At 41.7% G+C, this 24,044-nt stretch overlaps 1 protein-coding gene across 1 annotated transcript in view; it reads right to left on the minus strand.

The window, feature by feature from the left end:
- Positions 1–24,044, minus strand: part of LOC121664110 (c-Maf inducing protein) — a 131,120-nt gene that overhangs the window by 40,271 nt on the left and 66,805 nt on the right. Inside the window, exons 2-3 of the mRNA XM_042027133.1 lie at positions 21,204–21,329; positions 12,789–12,839 (exon numbers count right to left, since the gene is read on the minus strand). Coding sequence (XP_041883067.1) covers positions 12,789–12,839; positions 21,204–21,329 — 177 coding nt within the window. The remainder of the gene's footprint in view (positions 1–12,788; positions 12,840–21,203; positions 21,330–24,044) is intronic.

Consider the following 24,044-nt stretch of genomic DNA (forward strand, 5'->3'; position numbering starts at 1 on the left):
AAAATATTTTACCCTTATTTTCAGTATGTGAGCTTAAATCACCACAATTGCCTTCTCAAAAATATTTAACTTTTTTCACACCAACAACAACAAACAATAAAAAAAAAAAAAAAAAAAAAAAAAAAAAAAAGCTATTTACCTGAAAAGACTAAGTCTATAAAAAGTCCCAATCCAGGCAAAGGGCTGGGGCTGGGATGAGTTTATGGAAACTTTTCTAAATCAGGGACTTCAAACTGCTCATGCTGCAGTAATCAAACTCTTCATGACCTTCTGGAAGTTCTGTACAGAAAGACAAATGTGCTGCTCTCTAAAATAGATGCAAAACAGCAGCAGCAAACTTTTGCACTCTACCATGTTTTCAGGTCACAGCATTTTTTTCATATTTCATTTTACCCAGTGCAAAATGCTGAAGTGCATCAACTTCTCTGCTACAGCTGCTTCTGTGAATGCAATTGCCTTGGTCAAGGCTCACTTTCCTACAAATTCCTTGCCACAGGCCAGAGAAATGGAGGGAAATATTGTAGGATAAGCACTTCTGATTCTCACTCAATTAAGGTCTAAATAACACTTCATTTTTTGCCAACTCATATAAAAAAGATCGTGGTAAAATCACCGTTATTTATTACATTGAGACTGGCACCTGTGAATCTATGTCCTGAATAAATACACCCAGTGACATTCTCTGCCCCAAGCAGCTCACAGTTAAGATGATTAAAAGCAAGAAGGAGAGAAAGAGCAAGAAAACCAAGGTGATTTCCTTGAAGTCATATGGCAAGCCAGGAACAGAGCAGAACTGAGGTGTTCTGACCCTCAGGCCTCCAAGGCAATTGCTGGATCCTGGCACCCCAAGGATCCAGCACCACTGGCAGGCACTGTGCCCGCAGCCAGTCGAATGCTGCTGATACCCTGTTGCTATGCTTCCCCATCTCAACATCTCTGGCCACCATCTTTTTCAGTCTACCCTGATTCCCCTGTTTTCTTTCACCAGTGTCTGCCACCTTGCTCCAGATCTCACTAACCCAGGCAAGAACCTCCCAAGGCTCAGGTCAGCGCTGTCCCAGAGCTGACGGAGTTCAATGGGTTCAGCAAGCGGTGACGTGGGTTCAGCTGTTACTGATGCATGAGCTGGAACAACCACACAGACACTTCCCGCAGGCACAGAGTTTGTCCTTTGCTCAGGTACCACTGGAACAGTACCACTGCAAAGGGAAAGAATGTTGAAATAAACACAATTTTGACAGGATGAAAGAGAGACGAAACGCATTTCTGCTTGAGCCAAGAGAAGTGCAAAATGGACATGGGACAAGGGGGAGGTCACAGGCCAGACTCCCCAGTCACCTCCCAGCACGACACTGGGCAGCTGCGACACTAATGCACTGAAGAACTTGCTCCTGAAGCATATTATATGTCTTATCTACATATATATATATACACACACACACACATCTATCTCTACCTCCTTTGCACACAGCTGTCACCTGACTGCCCATCCTTCTGGGCTTCTGCTCTCTGATGTGTTCAACACTACTGCAAAGATATCCTTCAGTAACAACAGGAGATGAGAGGATGGAATGGGAAGGATATTCTACCCAAGGGAAAGAAAGAAAACTAAAGCCACGAAATTCATGAGCTCCACTGAAGACAAACCTGCATGCAAATACAGCGTGTGTGACTCCAAAAGCTGAAAGCAACTCAAAAATTGTGGCTTCCTTCCAGTCCCCCTAAGCAGGGACGGAAGAGGTCATCCTTGGCAGACCTCCCCACTACAAAGCAGAGAAACCGGGCTTGTTTCTGCTGGTGCCTTCTCTTCCTCTCAAATCCCTGCACAGCCCTTGGGTCTCTAAGATGCAGGAACACAGCTGGTCGAGCCAAACCCAGCTCTACCTCAGTCCTGCATTTGAGATGCTGTAAACCCAGCTAGAAAACGCAGAAGGCCAACTGTGGCTCCAGCTGCACTTTGCCTGGGCTAATGCGGTTACTCTTGTAATCAGACCTGTCCACAGGGGAGACATTTTTTGGCATGGCCGGCACTGGTGCATTCCCCGAAACCCTCCATCCCTGCTTCCATTTCCTTTTGGCAAACACTCCCATTTCTTCAGGCCCCAGTTCCAGCACCAGCTTTACACTTCAGGTTGGCAAAACATCAGCTTTCATCCTGCACACAGCAACTGCTGTTCTGTGTTTTCCGTACCGGAGCCAAGTTGGGGTTTGTTTTTAATGTTGCTTTGGCTATGCGGAATTTCACTATGACTGCAGATATGTCTCCAGCAGAAGCACAAGCCACTCCCTGCTCGCAAAAAGCATTGGTAGAGACAAAGCCATGGTATCTTGGGTTGAAAATTCCATGTGACATCTTCCCAAATGAAGAAATATTCTAAAATATATTGCCCGTGAGCATTTTGGTGTTTCGGTTTGGTTGTTTTTTTTTTTTTATTATGCAAAAGTCACACAACACCTTTTCCTCCTGATCTTGGGCAGGAGAAAAAACTTCAGAACAGTTGATCAACACAGTTGTCCCAGACATATAGGAGAGGTCTGCCCTAACTGCAGGCTGGTGAGGGGGAAGTTTACAAACCCTCCTGAGGTGCTTAAATCTCTTCTGCGGAATGAGTGAGAAAAACCTTTACAGAGAGGTTGCTGGCCTCGCCCAACAGGGCAGGAGCCAGACACCCTGCTCAAGCTACAGGACTTGAACAGCCTCTGACTCACTAGCAGAAGGAAGGTTTTAAGCATGTTTAGACACAACTGCCTCCTCCTCCTCTTGCAGGACACCTCACTGCTCCCTGCTGCAGCATATTTGGCCCTTTTCTCCAGAGCAGCAAACGCCCCACACAGCCACTGTCTGTATATCAGGATCTCAGTGTTCTGGCAAACCCCACAGCTTCCAGAGGGGTGAGAGTCTGACCTGCTTTTGTATTTGCAGCATGACCCAGAGTCAGAAAAATCATGTTCAAAAAAGAAAAAAAAAAAAAAAAAAAAAAAGAGCAGACTACTAGACAAAAAAGCAGGAACACGTTTACCATACACACTCCACACTTTCTGAAGCCTTCAGCATACTAACTGCACTGAGTGCACAGGGGCAAAAGGTAGTATTAAATAACCAAAGCACAGAAGACACTGTGTGACTGTGGATTTTGACAGGCAGCAAACAGAGCACAGATGACACAAGGCACTGTGACATTAAGTGCCACCTAGGTGTGGTCCTTGCTGTGTGCTCCTCTGTGCAAAGACCTACCATTACTGACTGCATTATAAAATGCCTCTGACACCCAGCTGAACTGATGCAGGCTCCTAATTCCTTTTAACTTCATGCCTTTTATGTTCCACACATGACGGCTGTGTCTGTGGAACCCTGGCATCCACCAGCTCACAGCCTGCGGTGGGAATAAATGACTTTGCCACTGCAGAGAAGAGATATTGTGTAGGAAAAAAAAGGAGCACGCACAATCTTATCGTCGCTGCACTTTGACCGGGTCTGGCAAAGCAAAAGCTGTGCACAAGGCCACCATGGAGCACAGCCAGGCATACCTGCTGTGCAGAGCCCCCCCGCTCTGGCACTGCACCCTTCAGATTCCATTTAGGCACGAGAGAGTTGGTCATCACCGGGAAAACAGGACGTGGCCTCATCTGCAAGGCTGCACAACAAATGCCAGTAATTTCAGGCATGTGAGAACCCTGATCGGAAGAACTCACCACCTGAGAAACCACCTCCAGCGGGGATTAAGCAGCTACTATTGCTACACATTGTAGTAACTGCTAACAAAAGATAACCTCAGAAAGATAATCTATCCCCCTTTTATTTTCTGGGTAATTCCAGTAAGCTGAAGTAGCACCAAGTAGCACACAAAGCAATTATTTCTTCCCAGATATGCAAAATGGATTAAAAAGCCACGTCATCCCTTTTCCTTATTACTCTCTATTGCTGGCAGTGGACACCCTCAGCTTTTCCTGCTCTTCTCCCCTCTCACCAGTCAGCAAAACCTTCCAAATGGACGTTTACCCACCTGTTTCACTTTCTCCTCCTTGGCAAATGTATTATTTTGCTGATTTTCTAGCTCCTCAACACCATAAATGGCTCTGAAATTGGCTTCTCTCTTGTGCACCTGCATCATCAATGTCGTCAGCAAGAGAGATGTGCACGGCTTGAGGAACATGTTTGTGTCAGAAAGCTGCTGCAGAGCCTTCGGGAGAGCACGGACTGGATGCTGATGTGATGCTTGCAAGCATCTTAAAAGGGACTTCAGAAAAGCAGGGTATTTCTATCTTCAGATCACTGGGCTTTGGAGCACTGAATTTTCCAGTTTCTCGCAGGCAGATGCCCAATTTCAGAGCAGCATTTGCATCTAAAACATTCCCATCACTTTTTTCCATGTTTTTGTATTGCATCTTATTGTGCCACATCAGCACAAACCCCCAAACCTCCTGCAACTCTTCAGTCTACCAAAATGCCACTGAATCCCTGCAATTTCCTTGTTTTCCTTCTCCTTTGTACAAGTGCTGTGTGATGTGCAAGACTGAATGAAGACTCGCAGTTTTCAGCTTTCTGATCCCAAGACTCACATCCTCACAGAGAACCAGAGATCATTGGGGTGCTCCCAGAACCACTGCCCACCTCATGTTCAGAATCACTCACAACATCCCTGCCATCCTTGATGGATCTTCCCTCTGGTCACGCAGCCTAATCCAATATTCCCATCTTAAATAAGACAGTAAAGAGCACCAGAGACCAAGCTATGGGAAATAGCTGCAATGCAATGGCTTCTGAATGAAGAGAGGGGAATGAAGGACACACTTGCTTTTGGATACTCTTTTTCCTAATTTTAAAACCATCAGTGTTCTAGGAAAAAAAGACAAGGAGCTGTGACACACAAGATGAACATAAGGCTTACAGCAAGAGCTAGAGCAGATGATACAGGCTGTGACACGTGCAATATACTGTTTTACAATTTTCTGTGGATATTAGCAGCAGTTTTATAATCTCTTAATACATTATGTATACTATGATGCACTCCACATACCAATTGTATTGGAAGAAATAAATGTAAGGACAAAACCGTGCAAGAAATGAAAGAGAAATTTAGAACAACACCTAGATCCCCTTTGCTCCTTCAGGGTCATGGAGGTCTTCTGACAGCAAGAGTTCCCATAACATCCTGAATGCAGAATTGGGCCCCATGGCAGCAGCTTAACAAGGCACTTAGCACGTGTCATCTCCCAGAGTCAGGTTTTCACACCCAGTGCATCATGCAAGGAGGATAATTACACTCCTGGGAAAGACTATCAGTCTTGTCCTGTCTCCATAAGAGATCTCCTAAAAACAGATTTTCTCTGCAGCTAGGAACCTGAACAAGAGAATAATTTTTGTGCAGCCCTATACTATGACAGCTATAGATGAGAAGTTGTAGTTTGGTGAAATTCTTGGTCACCATGACCTCGAAATCCTGAATTGCAAAGAATTAGTCATAACGCCAGTGCTGGAATAACGTGGAGGAGCAATTCACCGGCACAAAACCCGAGGATCCCTCCTGGCCAGCAGCTCAGCATTCCTGAGAAACAACATACTCCAGCAATTGTATCTGCTCCTCTTCAGAGCCGAGACCTAAGCACACGATAACAAGCTGACCTGTTTATTCAGCTGTTTTTGACACCCCTCCATCTTCAGACCTAATATTAGTTTGAATAGGATAGCATCCAAGTCTAGAGGGGAAAATTTAGAGCTGGTCCTGACTTAGCTAAAGCAAGATAGAAAATAACTATCTAGTTTCTACTCAAATTTCACCACTTGGCCATTAACTGGCTTGAGTTCTGCCTCCTTAAAAAAGGCTGTTTTGGCAACGCAGGAGGCAGTTATGAGTGCACAAAGCATGTGTGCCTATGGCTGGATGAGGGTAGGGCGGCTCAGAGCAGCAGCTCAGATCCAGGCTGGCATCCCAGCGTGTTGCCGAGAGCCTCCTTGGGCTGGACAAAGTGCTGTGCTGACATGGATATGCTGCTCCCAGATTTGAAGTGATTCATGTGAAGCCAACACAGAGCACAGACTGTGATCAGCTGCCACTGCTGCAGATGTACCTTATAGGAGGAACCTGCTCCAGTGGCCCCCCAGAAAGAGTGAGGTATTTTCCCAATGCAAAGGCAGTGAAAGCTTAAAAAAAAAATCTAACCATTCCACCTGTTCCAGTTCTTAAAACACTACCAGTGTTTCATAAAATGAATAGAAGAAAAAACTTTCTGTCAACATCTCGTCTGTTTTTCATCTATTCATTTCCACCTCCCAAGTGAGATCTGTGCCTTTCTGCCGTGGCAGCACAGCTACCTCTAGCAAAACGAGATCCCAGAAACAGAAAACAAGGCCAAGAATTTTCAAGTGACTTCTGATAACAGATGGCCTGAGACTGTCAAACTTGTGCTGGAAAATGAGAGAGGCAACAGACTTCATGTGCTCATGAAGATGTCTCAAGCCAAAAAGAAAGTAAAAATAAAGACAAAAAAGACACCCCCCAACGTAACTGCAAAAAATAAATGTTATGGAAATAAAAGGCTGTAAGTATGACAAGATTTCCATTATGCTGCTACTGAATTTGCAATAAGGTTGTTCAGATTACAGACAGGGTGGTTTTTTCAATCACCAGATGAACAGCAGGCACACACAGCTGCATTTCATGTTACCTTTCATATAGAAAAGAAAAACAAACCATTCCAGCAAACATCAACTTCACCAAGAGAAGAGTCATCAAAAACTGAAAAACGGTCTCACTATGTTCACCAGAAAGCCCAGTACCAGTCTCACTTCTTGGCAACACAGATCCATTTACACACCCCTTGGAGGCCAGATCTAATCCCTACAAAGTCTGGCCTAGAACAGCATAATGATGCAGAGGAAAGGCAGGATATCCCAAAAACTTGTTCATGGTCTCCCATAACTGGTACCCAAGCATTTCAGAGGAAGAGTACAACCACCAGCCAAAAACTTGTGGGCTGCCTTTTATCTGTCCAAGCAATAAACCTGCTCATCCAAAACCAGTGTGTCATCGAAGCCCAAAATGCTTCCAAAGCCCTGAGGCTTTGAAAGGCAAAACTTAATTCCACAGCTTTGGTTCCCATCATTATATTATTGACTTGCACATAGACACAAAAAGAAAAAGGAAAAAAAAAAAGCCATTGTTGGCCTAATTGCATGATAATTATTTATTATTTTACCTCAAAGTAAAAGAAAATTAAAACTTCCGTATTCTGTGAAAATGCCTCAGTGTTTCAGCTAAAGAAAGCAAAGAAACAGCCAAGACAGTTAAAGTTTTGTGTGCTGTGTAACCATCAAGGAGAGGTCTGAAGTCCAGAACTACCACTCCAAAGAACTGCTGAGCTCTTCAAATAGTATTTTCACTATGCAGCAGAGCACAGGGCTATTGAATTGTCACAGTACCAAACCTTCCTCTCCCAGATCATAAATTAGGTAACTAAACACACTGGCCCTTTTAACTATATCCAACGTGATTTTTTTCCAGATCTCACCATTTTAAGGCATGATTTAACCCAGATTTAAGGTTGTAAATTTCTTTAATGCCATCATTTAAATTCTATATAACCCCCACTCCTGTATCAACACTATTTTTAATCATTACCATGGTGACAAAGCCGTAAAGGTGCTTTACACAAGGAAGGCTTTACCACACTTTTGAGAACAGTTGCTCTTAACTTAATAATTTGCACTTTTAAATTTCAAAGAAGAGTAACTCAATCTGAACATTCACCATTAAATATAAAAACAGATATGTACTCATGGCTATTGCATAAAAAATATTCAATATTAATGAACGAGAAATTCATAACCTGGTCACAATAAAGACCAGAGAGCATTTATCATTCAGGTCAAGTATGACTTTATTTTACAGTCAATCCCTTTGCAAGTAATAGGGCTGCATGTGCATGGAAGTATCTGTTTCCTGAAGACACAGATAGAGCAATCCCTGTGAGAACCAGGGAAGTATTAATCCAAAATTAAAGTTTTTGAATGAAGGCCAACATCGCTTGTTTTAGTATTCAATGCAAAATGTTTGCAAATCCCAAATGACAACATTGTTCCAGTTTCCTAATTCATGGGATTCAAAACATGGGGTCTGGGTTGCAAATGAATTTTAAAACAAATGGTAATGTGACTGTAGACTGCGAGTCAGGGGTGTGCATGTATGCTGGGCTGCACAAGCACGAACAGCAGGATGGGGAGGGGGCTGCTCCCCTCAGCTCAGCACTGCTGAGTTCATGTGCCAGTGCTGTGCCTGGTTTGGGGCTTCATAGGCTCTCAGAAACCTCCTACCACCTCAGTGTAAACCCTGCATTGTGCAAGGACAAGCATGGCGTGGGTGGGGAGAGGACCAGATGATGTTCAAAGGTCCCTTCCAACCTAAACAATCCTACAATTAACACATTTGCACTGTCCCTGCTAAGAGATGTGTAAACTCCCTAACCAAGCAGCAGTACTCATTAGGGGACACACGGGCACTGGTTAAAAGCATCAGTGGGAAAGACAAGGTACAGGCAAGCCTTTCTAGAAAAAGATCCAGGTCAGAGACACACAAAGCTCAGTTTGAGTCATGCTTCATGCTCTCCTGCAGACCTGGGTCTGTTCTTTCTGTATTGTGTCAATTCAGGACATTCCCCCAAAGGCTGTCAACTGACATGTTTCACTGCTGCATCACCCAGCTGACCAGAAAACACGAGCAACTCGCCCCACAATGAGGGCAGTGTTCAGGGCTTACTATCAAGCACCATAAAAAATGCAACATGCCCTGCATGACCTTAGGTGAATTCCCACTAACTAATGTAATTCTATACCTGTGCTCTGCACCGCAAGAGAAGAACTAAGGATCCTTGGGAAAAACCCTCACTGATGTCTTTCTAACTCAAGTGCAACACGGTACTAAATTAGTCAAGTGTATCTTTTCATGATTAATACTTTTAGCATGAGGTGTAATGGGGCTACACATTTTCTACAGAGGATGGTACCTCCCTGTGCTCAGCACTACAAATGCACAGAAAGTCTTTAGCCCAAAGAGAGCAACACAAACAAGTAACAAAGTAGATGGATGCTGGCTGGGAAAATACCAAGGGTGTGTATTTGCTTATTTGTGTGTGTCCCAAAATTACTAGTCCCACTATCCCTCAAAGCCAAGTTTAGCTGTATCCATCCCCTACAGAAGTTGGGTACCGCTGTATCTGCCCTGGATCCAGAGAGGGCAAAGAACTGCATGAGTTACTCTCTTTTGGATATCCACAGAAAGTGTTGTTATCTTTATTAATACACGGCTATGACTTACCAGCTTCCACATACCAAAGATTATGTATCATGGTTTCAATCCAGCCTCCTTGGCAGAAAAGAACTTTCCTTACACAATGGATTAATGATTTGTGTTTGAGGAGCTGGAGAGTTGTTAACATGTTCTGTTTATTCTCTCAACAAAGATAGTTTGGCTTAGCTACAACCCAAAGGAAATCAGGATTTCTAAAAATAGGCTGAGGTGGCCAAAAATCCTTTAGGAGTTGTGATACTCATTGATATTCAGATTAAATTAGGAATTATGAGTAACCCTTAGTGGGAGGGTTTGGAATGGAAAACCCAGAGGTAAGATGACGACATAAGGAACACTCACTCTATCCCTACACCCCTGCTGACTTCATTGAACACAGTATTCAAGGAAAAAGACAACTAAAAAGCTGTGTAAGCATCTTGACAGCTAGTTAGCTGGATGACACATAAAACCTCTTGGAGCTGGATCTAAAACATGGATAATTATGTGTTTGGTTCTCTTTTATTTCTGTTAATCTGTACTGTCTCTTTTATTATTCTCTGGGTCGCAGGAAGAAATTATTCTTGATTTTTATTTCCATGTTTGTCTCTAGAAAAAAAATAATTTCCAGGGTGCCAGTTGGCAAATTGAATTCCCACAGCATGTTAAACCTTAGAACTGCACCACATCAAAGCTCTCTCACAGACCTTAGCACCTTCCTACAAAACCAAAGTATGTGCCAGAACCTAAAGAGCTTCCCCAAGTATTTGAAACACAACTATTCACTGTTCTTGCCCATTTCTCACGTAGCTCAGAGTACATGCAGCATCTGACTCCCAAGGCTTCAAGCACAGGAAAAGGAGTCAGAAGGACACTGACACAATATGAATCTGCTCTCACAATTGTAATTTAAGAGGGGGCAATCCCCACTGCTGGAAATTCTCAGAGTATCAGTTTGCCATCTGTACAATGGATTCCTCCAGCCTTGTTTGGGCAGGGCAGGGGAAGTAAAGGTCTCCTGCTCCACTTAAATCTAATGCCAAGTACACTGGGGCTCTGGGTTCAGCTGGGCTCCCTAAATGCTCCCACCACACAAGTACGAACAATAGCAAGATCATCTCTGTTGAATGTTTTCCCCTGAACAACTGCTACAGCTATCTGCACCGGTTTGCATCTGTGTTCTACATCCCACAGAAATGTTTTGACCCATTATTTGTAAGACCACTGGACAAATATATCATTCATCAGCACAACCACCCAATTATAATACAGCTGCAGCGATGTCTCTGCCAGCTGGTGCTTTGTGTAAATGCCCCATTCCAGAAGAATAGCTTTCCTGCTTTTTGTGGGTTCCCTCACTACCTGCTTAATCATCAAACCTTACAAATTATGGAGTGAGACGAACCTTGGCACCTGGCTCTTAAAGTCATAGGCCACAGTGCCAGTAAAGTGATAAACTTCACTAAGGTAGACACACAACTGCACTCCCCCACTCCCCTTCTACACTGGCAGCTTGTCCTGCTTCTTCATCCCGTTGGGATCTCACTTAAACCTGCCAAAGAGCAGGAAGTTACCAGGTGCACTTCCTCTGAACTATTAAGCAACAAAAACCACCTAAATTACCTCCATTTTAGTAAAGAGGAATTTCTTAGTGCCAAGTACCTGGGCAGTGACTAAACCCTGTCACTGTTCTTATGGGAAAACACTATTTGCTATTCTTGGTAAAGGGAAGGGCTTTCAAATCAAGATAATGTTTCACTTGTTTTTCAGAAACAAATTTAATGGGGGTGGGGAAGGGAAGCAGGGAAGCAAAAATAAATTCTACTTTGCACCAAGTTAAATTACTCAGAGTTTCCCAAAATGAGAGGCTTGGGTCAGAAGCACTGGAAAGTTTAAGAAATACTCCTTTAAAAACAACTCCCACAGAGCAAAGCTCCCTCTCCATGACTGAAAGGCATGTAAGCAAGCCAGGTCACTCTGTCTAGCCTGGCTGGCTTGCTTTATTTCTTTCTCCCTTTTTTTTTTTTTTTTTTTAAGAATGGTAGGGCCATGTTGCACCTTCACCACATCTTACTTGTTTTTTTTTTTTCACAATTGCACCTCCAACCCCAATTCTCCCCTCACTGCAGGAACAAAGTGGGCATGAGCCACCAGCACGCTGGTATCACAACCATCCTGGCTGGGGGTGAAGGAGAAAAAGAAATTCCATCATCATTTCTATCCATGCTTTGTCTGATCATCCCTGCCTGCCAAAGCAGGAGAGAAAATAATGGCCACATGGAGATACTGCCCCTGCATGCTTTAAGTGCTTTGTTATCCTCAGGAGTTGCAAAAAAAAGCAAGGCTGGCTGGGCATTGTGTTAATGATACTGTCAAGAGGCCAAAATAAAGTGCTACACCAACACCCGGCCTTCTGCTATCAGCACTGCTGTTCCACTCTCAGTTGGGCAATCAGGGTAACAGGCTGGAGAATATGCCAGAGGTCTGGAAAAGGAGATCTCAACACTTGGCTTTTGCTGATACAGACCTGGAACCACTCAGAATACGATTGCACCAGGCTGATGGCTACACAATGCACACCAATACTGTAGTTTTGCCACACAACTGTTTTGCAACTATCAAATACACCTACAACAAACCAGTTTGGTGGGAGGGACTTCCGTATATTTTTCCATGTGGTTGCTGTCAGCAGGCTGAAATCTCGATAAGCTGCACAGCCAACTTGGCTGACTTCACTGAAACCCTGCTGAAGACAAGTCCTGAGCTGAAAAGCTACTGCTTGTGTTTCCCACTGCAAGGCAAGGAAGGACAACCACATTCAGCATCTGGCCAAAACTTGTTTCCAACTGCATCAAAGATGCATACAGATTCCATCCAAAGGTCAGCAGCTATGGTTTTCAATGAGGAATGTGCTGCTTTTGAGAGACAATGTTGTCACTGTGATCCACTTTCCCTACTTAGGGCAATCAGTCCATTGCTCCCACTGAAAATGAGAAAGGGCTTGAGGTCTCTGAAATGGAAACTGCCTTTAATTCCAAATCATCCTAAAGCATAAACATAGACTGATGCATAACAGACTGATGCTACATATACAGTAAACAACTCTAAAAGACACTCTTTCTCCCTAGCTTCTCAGGAAAATAAAAAACAAACAAAAAACCTCAAAATATCCCAAAAGTCCAGAGGATATGATGAGGTGTACTCATTGTAGCATATTACACTTCACAGTACAACTAAAACCATCCAATCTCTATTCTGTTTAAACGTGTATTTACTGCCTATCTACTTTTTGAAGCCAGTCACATGTTGATAAAGCTGGGCTGTGTAACAAGTTAATTTGTCCACTTCGTTCATGACACAGACAAGTTAAAACTGCAGACATGCTCTGATACAGGGTTTCTGCAAGAAAAGACTTTAGCCATTCAGGGCTTTTACAATGAACAAACAGGGAATTCTAAAAGGTACTCTTGGAGGCAGAGAAGGAAGAAAATCAAGTGCAGAACTTACCTTCCACTGCAAAGAATGGAACCACTGATCCCTCAGGTAACTGTTTGCAGCCTGCAATACAGAAAAGTTACAGACTTATTAGATTCTACCAGTGTTTCAGGTCACTCAGGCACTGTATATTATAACCAGTTTGTTTTCACAGAAAGCAGTGACACAAAGACCTTGCTGCATAATAAAATACTGAACTAAAACCTTACAAAATATTAAGTTCCTATGAAATGGTGTCCAACCCAAAGACTGTGAAAAATCCTCCCTGATTTCAATCAGGTGTGGGTCAGATCTTTAATGTCTGTAGGGCATTTGCCTCTGCCATTAATCACTAGAAGCAGAGTAGGAACATGGGCTGACATTTTACTAGGAGGGGTGGGTTTTTTCCATACTCTGGTTTCTCTTCTTGCCCTGCTCCTCAGCTGGCCCCAAAGCAATTCAAATAATGTCTTAGCTCTTTCAGTCATATTAAAACAGTGAGAAGCACAGCACACACAGACGTGCAGATACATGTACAGACTGTTTGCAGCAACGGCATAAATGTTGCAATAATCACTCCCAGCCATCACCCATTTCTGTCTGCATTAAGCTCAGCTGCCAGAAATTCCCAGTGTGAAGCCAGGTCGTAGCCAATGAAGGAATAGTTCAACACTCCCAAAGGTCAAAAGGCTTGGTATCAAAAAATATAAAAGCATGTACAGTGACGTAAATACGCATGCCTTAACAAGGTGACATAAGTCTGAAACATTTGAGTGGGTAGAGATGCCCTTTGGCTTTTCCAGCTCCACCTCAACGCTGCCAATGGGCAATTTTTACTCACAATTCAAAATGTTTTACAAAAACAGTGAAAATTACAGGATAGCCTCTAAGTCCATGTTCAAAAAAAAAAAGGTGAGGTTCTCTGCCAGTCAAAAAGCACATACTTCTTGAAAATTAGAGCATCACTTATCAAGTTTCACTCCCCAACATCTTTTCAGGCAAGTATTCAAAATCCACACCACACATATTTCATCTCCCAACACTGGTGCAGTTCACTGATAATGGCAGGAATACCAGAATTAAAACGCTACATGATTACCAAAAACGTGTTTAATCTCAAGGTCAGCTACTGATGGCTCAGTGACATAGACTTGGACTGATTACTCTCAATTAAATGGAATAATATCCTTTTATATATGAATTACATATTATTTATTTATATCTTAATGAGAATCAATTGCTCCTCCACTAGATGTCAAGGCAATAAAGCAGGAATAAATACATTATAAATAATCTTGGCTGACCACAGAATTTACCCAAAACTTTCCATTTCAAGAAGAATGCTGACATATCAGAATATGAAATTGCTACAAATGGAAACAAAAAACTTCCTTTTCTATTTTCTTTTCTTTGCATGCAGTGAAAAATTTTAAAAACGTTTGGAGTGCAGATTTTCAGGATATTTTGGTCAGCCAGTATTTAATGATTGTCTGTTATTTACACCGTATTTTATGTATATGTGTACATTATAACACAAGACAGACTTCTTACCTATATGTTATAGAATTGAATTTCAATTCAATATACTTTATACTGTATTTTAATACAATGAAAAGGTCAAAAACAATTTGCCACCAAAAGGCAGAAGAATATTTTTAATATAATTAAAAAGACATGAAGTAAATATACTTAGATATTTCTTACCTTTGCCCAGACAGAATGCTCTAAAACCTCACCAGACTTCTTTGAAAATTTTAATTTCAAACTGAACCTTTTTTCTTTTTTTTTAAGGAGAAAACTAGTTCATATAGGAGAACAAAACCCTTCCTTTCCAAATGCTAGCATCAAAGCCCTTTAAAGAATAAGTGAAACTGGAAGTTTTTGTAGGCTTGATATATACTAAGCAATTGCACCAATAATATTGCAATGTACACATCCACTACACCCTTAAAAATTCAGGAAGACTGAGTTTATAGGACCTATGCAAAATAAGATACTGCTATTTAAATCAATAAAATCAAAAGGAAAAGGAAGTACTTCACTCAAAGAGGCAAAATGTCAGCCTGATTCAGTCCCTGGTCTGACACTCAAGTTGAAAGCAAGAGCCAATGCTGAAGCCCTAAACTGAGAACTGTTAATTATTCTCCTACTTCAATGATGTCAGTAGTACAGCTTGTAAGACCCACTGCAAATAATTAAGAGAATATTTTGTGTGGATAGATTGTGCAAGTGACTGCAGCCCTAAGTATTAGTGAGGACAACAGCATCATGCAGAGGAGGAGGCACAAGTGGACTGCAAATATTGGGGGAGAAAAGAAATGAAGAATGCTGCAAGACACAAAACCAAAACTGGCAAAGGAAAGACTTGTGTAACTCTATGGCAGCAATATACAAAGAGCATTTTAAAAGTAAAATTAGCAAAGTGACTGGGTTCCAAGTGTGGGACCAAGCACTGTCTACAAATAGAATTAGTTACTGTAGAGAAGTGATCAAGCAAACTGGCATCTGAGTCTGGGTTAGGAGTCTGAACGACTCTAAACACGCAGAGCTCAGGCTGTTATTCAAGACCACTTCAAGACAAAGATGACAAAGTGAACAGAATTTAGAAAAACAAACCTTTAGGAAATCCCCACACTTCTAATGATCAGGACTCAGTGGTAAGAGAAGCTTGGAAAATCAGTGGCCATTTCACCAGCACTCTTTGCACCGTGTTCAGCACAAACTGAACGCTTTACCCCAACCACCCTTGTCCTGAGGGAGCTGTCTGCCACCAGCCCTCCCCACCTCTCCCAGGCAGCAGGGACTAATCTTCCCAGGGCACCCTTCTGGCCACCTGACTCCAGAAAAACCACAGCAATATGCAGGAAATGCTGGATCTTTTGCAAAGGAAAACAAAGATCTCACTCTTGCACAGCATCTCTTGGTCCTCCCTCCTCATTTTCAGGCTTACACTGAAAAGGGACTACAGGGAGCATTTCTTTCTTAACAAAAGAACAGTGAGTTCATAGCATGCCAGGATGACAGAAGAGCCACCAGGCTCTTGTGCATGCTCAGCTGCCCAGCCAACTCTGCAGGCACTGACTTACTCGAGCATTTGGGTTATTATGGGTAATATTTCTGAAGTTTAAGCAACAAGCACCAAAGTGTAAAGCAGTTGAGGGAACTAAAATTCATTTATGGGGCTGCACATAGACAGTTTTATCTGAGGTGCATTGATGGAACCCAGGCTTTCTGCACTGAAATCATCACTTCCTGGGAACTGACACCTACAGTTTTTTACTCCAGCTAAAGGCATACTTTACTATATTTGTTCAGCTCTAGGGTACAATAAAAAAGAGAAACGAGACAGTAAAGACTTTAAACCAGGCTTTCACTGGGCATTCTGACCGCACAGGGAAGGTTTTTCTTATTTATTTATTATTCCAATGAGGAAGAAGACTATCTACTGTAAGAACACCTACTGTTGGCAGTATTTTTTTTAAGATTAACTGATCCTGGAACTGTGTTCTGAAGGATTTTATATTCTCATTTTTGGGGTGTAAAGGTTCAGTCAGAGAGGAAAAGCCACCTGGGATCAGCTGTACTACAAACTTTACTCAAAGGATTAAACTCACCTGCTTTAAAAAGACTGCTCACAGGAGAAAAACTGCAAGAGATTAAATGCCTGCATATGCAAAGCTTTGGTCAACATGAGTATGAGTAAGTTTACACCTCTGCTGAAAAAGTATTTGCTCTGCACCCCAAGTACTTCATTTCTTAGTCAATGAGTAGGAATACAAGTTTATTATTAAAAAGCAGTGAATGTTTTAAAGGCAGATTTTTCTTTCTGCTCACAAAAATAGGAAACTGAACACTTGCTTCACACCAGCGTTACAGCCCCTGCAATAATTTGTACCCAGGCAAGGAGAAGACTAAATAGGAATCTGCGTGTTACTGAGAAACAGAACACCTGAAACTGCAAGAAACCGAGCACTCTAAAAATTATGAAGACCTTTGCCATTCCTTTAACAGTAAATTACCACCACGGCATCCCTTGCTACTTGGCATGTGTGTTATGCAGAAGAGTACAAGAACAGGCTTGTCCACGTAGCAAACTGTTCCCAAGCTTTTCCTTACAACAGTGTCCTTCACACATACACTTCTAGGGGATTTTGCCATGTGAAAAGATGTGGTAATAAGTGGGATTTGATGGCCCAGATTCTGGATTTGATTCTTCATGAGTTTATTCTGTTTCTCTCTCTCCCTCGCTTGCTTTCTGGTCAGCAGGATGGGGGTTTTGTTGTGCTTTTTTTCCAGCTGATATTCACTACTGGGACTCATAAAACAGCACAGGCTTCTCTGCCCCCATTTATTATCAGCTACAGGAACAGTGGAGCGTCCCAGGGCTGCAGGAAGCCAAGTCCCATGGCATGCACAGAGCTGTACAAAACCTTCACATTGCTGATGCACACCCCAGCACTGCACCTCCAGGACTTGGGCAGACCTGCAAGGGAAACCTGCCACTCTTCTGGCTTAACCCAGGGTACAGACAGAGTTGCTGGGAATTGGTAGAAATGCCACTTTCCTCCTTAAAATATTCCCTGCCTCTCCTGGATTGTGGTCCTTGCATGACCTCTCCACACCAGCAGCACTGGCTGGACTTGCACTTAAAACAAAAGCCAGGTTCTCCAAGGAGACTAAAATAACGTGTTACTAAAAACCCAGTGGAAACACTTACCGTGGGGACTCCCTGGCACAAACAGCGTGCTCAAGCACCGAGCTGAACATGTGACTGTTGTGCTTGTCAAGGCTTCCTGCTCTGTTTGTTTTTCCTTCTGACTACACTTGATTGCCAAGAAATGAATAAAACAACACGAGCGATAGGGATGGAAGTGGTGGCTTTAAGGCTAAAAGAAAGGACACCACAGAAAAGCAAGGCAGTACTGTCATGACTGAAATACCAAAGCCTTTTTCCTGGGAGTCTTCCTACATTTGGTGCACAGCAGCTCATGAAATTATACCGTAAGGTTTTTTTCAATCTCTTTCAAAAGGTTCTTCCAGTTATTTCACTACCAAGGGTAGCATTGTCCTCATAATCATCCACACAATACCATAATCACACCTTGTGCTCGACAAAGGGAAAGCAGAAGAGCAGAAGTCTAGCCCAGCTCAAGGAGGCCCAGCTATTCCTGATACTAAAGAGCTCACACTTCATCAAAAGCTAAATTTAGCTCCTATTTCCTGGCCTGAAGAGCTCGTGGCCTATGAGCTAGCTTTAGCAACACCTTCTTTCACACCTGCTATCCCAACTTCAGGGAAGAAAAAAAAAACTTTGAGATTTTGATTACTGCTCATGGAAAGGACCAGGGATCACATCATTTGGCAGGGGGAAAGAAAACACGAGCCCTCAGCATGTCTAGAAAACTGACAGTCTATGATCCCCAGAAACCTTACTGTCCGTGACTCCCACATGGGACAATGGAAATCCCCAAATGCCAGGCAGCGAAACACTCAGTTGTGTTCATTCAACAAACACTGAGTGGGAAGAACTCTACACATGAAAATGACTTTTAAATGTGAACCCAGCCCAGATTAAGCTGCCTGCTGCCTGAGAACCAGGTCTTCCTCCGAAACCCAGGTGGACACGTCCTGTTATCATGATCCGATTTCCTAAGAGGAGATGCACCACCTCTGGCGCTGCCTGTCAGATTTCATGTGTTAAAATAGGTTGGGATAGGTCAGTATTGCCATGGAAGGGCTTCAGGATGATGTAAGGATAGGTAATGGCACTCTTCCCTCACTGACTCATTCCTGTGTACTAATAAGCCAGAAATAGACCCTGGTGACAGCAGACAGAGGGGATGAAAACTTGAACATGGACCGGGACTCTCCTGTGGCATTTTGCACAGAATTGTTTAGGTAGAAAATACCTCTAAGATCAAATCCAGCGTCTAACCCAAGCTCATCACTAAGCCACGTCCCCAAGCATCACATCTGCATCTTTTAAACACCTCTAGGGATGGTGACTCAATCACTTCCCCATCAGCCTGTGCCCTGAGAACACTTTTGGTGAAGAATTTTTTCCTAATAGCCAATCTAAACCTCCACAGCCTTTCCCTCAGCCACTAAGCAGGTCACCTTGTCACAGGAGGAGGTCAGCTGAGTCAAGCAGGACCAGCCTTTCATAAATCCACACTGCCTTCAGAAAGTGGAATCTTAAATTTTTCTCAAAAATGAAAAATTGGGAAAGCCTGTGATTCAAAAGTACTAAACTGCTTCATTTTATGTCAAATCATGTCAATAATATCCCATGGTATTAATGTAAAAACATAGATCAAAATATAAAATTCATATTAATCAGAAATATGAAATAAATTGGGAGGTAGTCAAAACAGTTCATTTAAACATTTTTATACACACACACACATATATATACATACACACACACTTTATTTAAAGGCTTTGAAAAAAAATTAAAGTACAAATTTCACCAAAAGTGCACTTCAGAACAGTACTGGGAACATGTTTTGGACTAGTTTGACTTGTTCCACTATCATACACTTCCTGATACTAGAGCTGGACATTACATCAGAGCATGCTGCTGCTCATATTAGCAGGGCAGAAGAATTTCATAAAAAACTGGAAGTCACAATTTCCCAGAGATGCACTGAAGTCTTTTAGAAATCTGGAAATAACTGAACTATGCAAGGGCTACTTTCTCAGCTCCTCGGTGAAGGTGTCTTTTGGATACCTTTACTCTTTGTTACATATACTAGAGAATTTCTGCTGAACTCAACTACAAGCTTTTTCAACTTGATTTCTTCAGCAGACTAAACATAACTTTGAGAACTGTTTTGGATTTGTGAATACACATTACAACTGTATAAAGAAAATCTAATTTTATACTGCCTCCAATCTGACCACATCTGATGAATCAAGATACTACCAAGGACCAAGTCAGACTAAAAACATTTTTTAAAGTTTTTATTTTGAATTATGTTGAAATTCCTATAGTTATAATGTAATCTGATCCAGAGTGCTCAGCTGGGCAGCAATAAACAGAAGTCCAGCTCATTCCTCTTCTTCATGTAACTTATAAAGACACTAATCTTTTTGAAGAAAATAGAAAAGTATCCATGCTAAGATGATACTTTTTCACAAACTTAATTATTTATATGTTTGGTTTGTTGGCTTTTTTTTCTTTTTTTTTTAGCGACAAAATGTCAGGCTGCTCCAGATTACAGCCTGGCTACCCTATCAATTTCCTTTCCATTCAGGAGGAAGCTGTGGGTTCAAGCTTTATCTTGTTTCCCATTAAGCAGACCCAAAAAGGCAGCTTCCATAAACTACAGAATAAAGACTTGGAAACAGAATTTGGAAAGGCAGGTGTAACTATTCCATCTGTTGAAACAGATACAAATATAAATGCTAGCACCACTAGAGAAATTTATGGAAAAAGCAGAATCAAAATTATCACAAGTAAATCATCCAACTTGAGAAATTTAGACAACTTTCTGTCTAATTAATTCCATTAATGCATTAGGCAAGGAACATTTCAACAATAACAAGGACCCTAATCTAGCTGTTGGGAAATCATGGCTTGTCTTCCTGCCTTCCCCTTACAGTCCTACCTGGATGAAATACATATACACAATAGTCGTGGCTGTACAATCAACTGAAAAAGTAAAATCCCAAAGGGCAACAGGAACTATCTTCAAAACAACGTTGAGAAACGTGAGAGAGAACCATGCAAGAATTAAGTTGAAGTCAATTTCGTATTTTTAAACTATGACCTTTCAAAGTTCTTTGGGGGCCATGCAGCCGGGTTTTCAGCTGCTTTTCCTACTTATTCCAAAGTATTTCCAAAGCTTAGTGCTGTGGAGTGCTTTTCTGTCATTAAAACTTGCAATGACCTAAGGGGGTCTATAAAGCCTCACAAGTGGATGAAGAAATCTGGAATAATGTAAACACAGTGTCTTCTGTTTGAAAACAACACTTAGAGAACCAGCATATATAGACATCCATAAAAATACACTGAAATATTTCAGTGAAGATTGAGTATCTTTTAAAAATAGGTATCTTGTCAGTTCCAGTGCAAGTTCTGAGTTTCCTATATGAATTGAAGGACGAAATTTTAAACTTTTTTCATGCTGAAATAGGACTATATGTAAAAATACAATCATTCCAGGCCTGTATCAATGTGCCTTTACACAGAGCACTACTTTGCTGCACAAAATCAGCAAGAAGATTTAATCACTGTGGCCCAAAATTTCCATTCTGACTGTTAAACACTACAAAGAGGTTTAGAGCTATCATCCTGAGAAAATTTTCTGGTGGTTAGATAATGTGACAATACCAAGTTTTCTGCCTTTTCTGAGTCCATCTAATTAAGATTTCATGCACAGGAAGCACAAAGAAGTTGATTCACAGTAAGAGAGAAAGAAAGTTGTACTTCTATGTTTACTGTACCTGCAGTAGGACAGTACCCCCTGGGATTGTGAGCTGTAAACAGTACTTAGGGGCATTCTCCCAGGAGAGCAGTTGAACATCTTCAATAGCACTGTAGGAAATGGAGTTTTCCATGTACCCAGTTGGCTGCAAGAAAACAAAGGAGAAGGGGAAAAAATGTTTACTTAGCTATCAGAAGTTTCACAATTTCAAAGAAAGAACAGCACTACCGGAATTACTCTTGGTGTTGAAAATATCTGCAAAATCTAATTGGAAAGCAAAATTCCTCCCCAGGTCATTCAACAGAGAGAACCATCCATGCACCTTCCTCCAATTCCTTCAAGTGTTAAGATCACTCACATAAAAATAAAACCAGACCAAACCAAGGTGCCTGAAACACACAAATGTCAGACTGTCCTGGACCCAAAAATCAATGGAACCTAATTCCAGGTTGAATTGAGCTACTAAGGGCTTTGGCCAAGAACACGCTCTCAATGCATGAAGAGGCATCTCAACCACAGAGACACAACAACACTGTCCTATAGCAAGGTTGCTTTATTCCACACGTCCTTGTTCTTTTCCTCAGCTGCAATTCTGATCAACTACATCATCAAGATCCAGACGCCTTCATTTAACAGTGGTTCTTGGGGCTCCAACTCAAGTTTCAGACTCAAGCAAAAGCAAAGCAACCAAGGTACTCATCTCGGCCTATAGTTAAGCACTGTTTTCCTGCTGAGTGTGCTGATCTCCAGTTTAAAATGAAAGTCACAATTAAAACATAAATAAGGAACTGCATTTTGCAATAAAATGTACAACATAAACCAATAGTTGGAGGAAAACAAAGTTAAACATGAAACTCCTTGTTAGTAACCCTGTAATTCTTAGGCTTTAGAGAAGTATAATTATCTCTGAGATAAGCTGAAATATAAATGTATCTATGCAAGCACTCATGAAATTATGTCCTGAACTAAGTAAATACAGAGTGCTATAGCTGTGTATCTATTGAGTATGCATACATAAAGTGTACTTAAGGCAAGTAATTTTTAAAGTAATTGAATATTTAACAGAGGTCCTTAAAGACATCATTTATTTTGCTGTGCTAAAGCGTAAGTGAACTGATCAGTATTGCTGCGGCAGAGAAACTATTTTCATACAAAAATAATTAATCCCACTTCATGGATAAACCATAGACTTGACCATGTCTTTCAAGAGAATAGAGCTCATTACATTTATGAATTATTTTCTCACTATTACTGATTTACATATAACTTCAACTTCTCAAACTTACTCCCACTGTGCCCAATACATAAGTTATTTTTAACTGACAGTCTTGAAATAACGAAGGCAAGAGAGAAACCACATGTATTTCAGGGTCAAACGGGGCCAACTCCTAAAATCACAACACAGGATTCCTGGGGGCGAGTGTGAAATAAGCAAATTGCATTTGGAACGTCTCTACTTCTAATTGGTACAACTTTCTTCCATAAGCTAAGTAGGTGGTGCATCTGGAAACCTCACTTTGGAGTTACACACTTCATACATGTTTCTAAGCCCATAAACGTCATCCGCCAAAACACAGTGACAGCCCTGTCATCCACCTTTGCTGCTACAAGAATTCAGCTGTCTTTTCAGCACAAAAAACCCAGCAAGCCACAGAACTCAACCTCAATATCTTTTTCCCTAACGGTTGTTGCAGCAGCGCTCATTTTGCACCAGCCCTGGGTGAAAACAATTTTCACTGTCTCTTTAACGAAAACCTTGTTATGCAGGAAGTATGATAAACTTCTGCTTATTCATTTACCCACAATATTGTTCTACACTAGTGACTGGAATCCCAGTGGCTTAATGCTGATACTGTACGTCATGTGTTGCCTACTGGAGAGTAATTATCTCGTTCTCACAGGAAACCAAAGGCCCAAGATCATTCGGTAATCAGCATTACAACACTCAGGGAAAAATATCAAAACAGCCAACATAAAATCTAGTATGCTCAGGGGGCAAAGTTATCAAAAACATGCTCTGAAAGACTGGAGAAGGGAGAAATCCAGAATCAGTTAATGCAAATACAAAATGAAATGAATCAAAGCAATTTAAATTTCTCTTTTAAGAAGGTGTTGACTGCCCTTAATACCCTCCATTAACTTCAAAGAGGATTTGAGGAATTCTCACAGAATCTGTTCCCAAGAGAAGCTTCTCCTATACCTTAAATCATCCATTTAAACAGCATTAAAGACAACTGATCCAGTTCAGCCACATCTCTGTAGCCATACACAAGTGATTTCATCCCAGGCATACACCTCTTCTCACAGGACAGTCCTTTTCCTTAAGGAGAATGGAGGAACAGAGTTGTGCAGTTTGCCAAGGATGGGAAGACTACCCAAACCGTAAGATGGAATTATGTAGATGGTCAATCACTCCAAATGAAAGCCTTATGCCAAGGAGGTACTTTATGTAGCGTTCATATGATCCCATGTCCGTACCTTCTATCTAGCCACATTACACAGGTTCAGTTGTTTGCTATCTTACTCAAAAAATGAGTAGCCTAAATATACTTCAATCCCTGTAAGCATCATCATATGCATTGCTCCTGCTTTCACTAAAAACATCATGTTCCAAGAAGTGAAATATTTTCAGTTCTGAAAACACTAGTTACAGGCAGCTTCACCTCTGTTTCACAACTGAGAGTGCCTAAAGCAAAGTGATTTACCACTCTATAAATCTCCTTAAAATTGTGCTGTCCAATACTGAATACCATCAGGGCTGGGCAGAAATGCTCTGAAGAAGCACCAAAACAGAGCTGTCGTCAGATCTGAGTCTTCCTGGAGCTCACAGAACTCATAGAGCTGTGGTGCTCCTCATAAA

The sequence above is a fragment of the Corvus kubaryi genome, unplaced genomic scaffold (genome assembly GCF_017639235.1).
Source record: "Corvus kubaryi isolate FWS band 111438036 unplaced genomic scaffold, C.kubaryi_AGA036_p1.0 37300, whole genome shotgun sequence".
In the NCBI taxonomy this organism is placed as follows: Eukaryota; Metazoa; Chordata; class Aves; order Passeriformes; family Corvidae; genus Corvus; species Corvus kubaryi.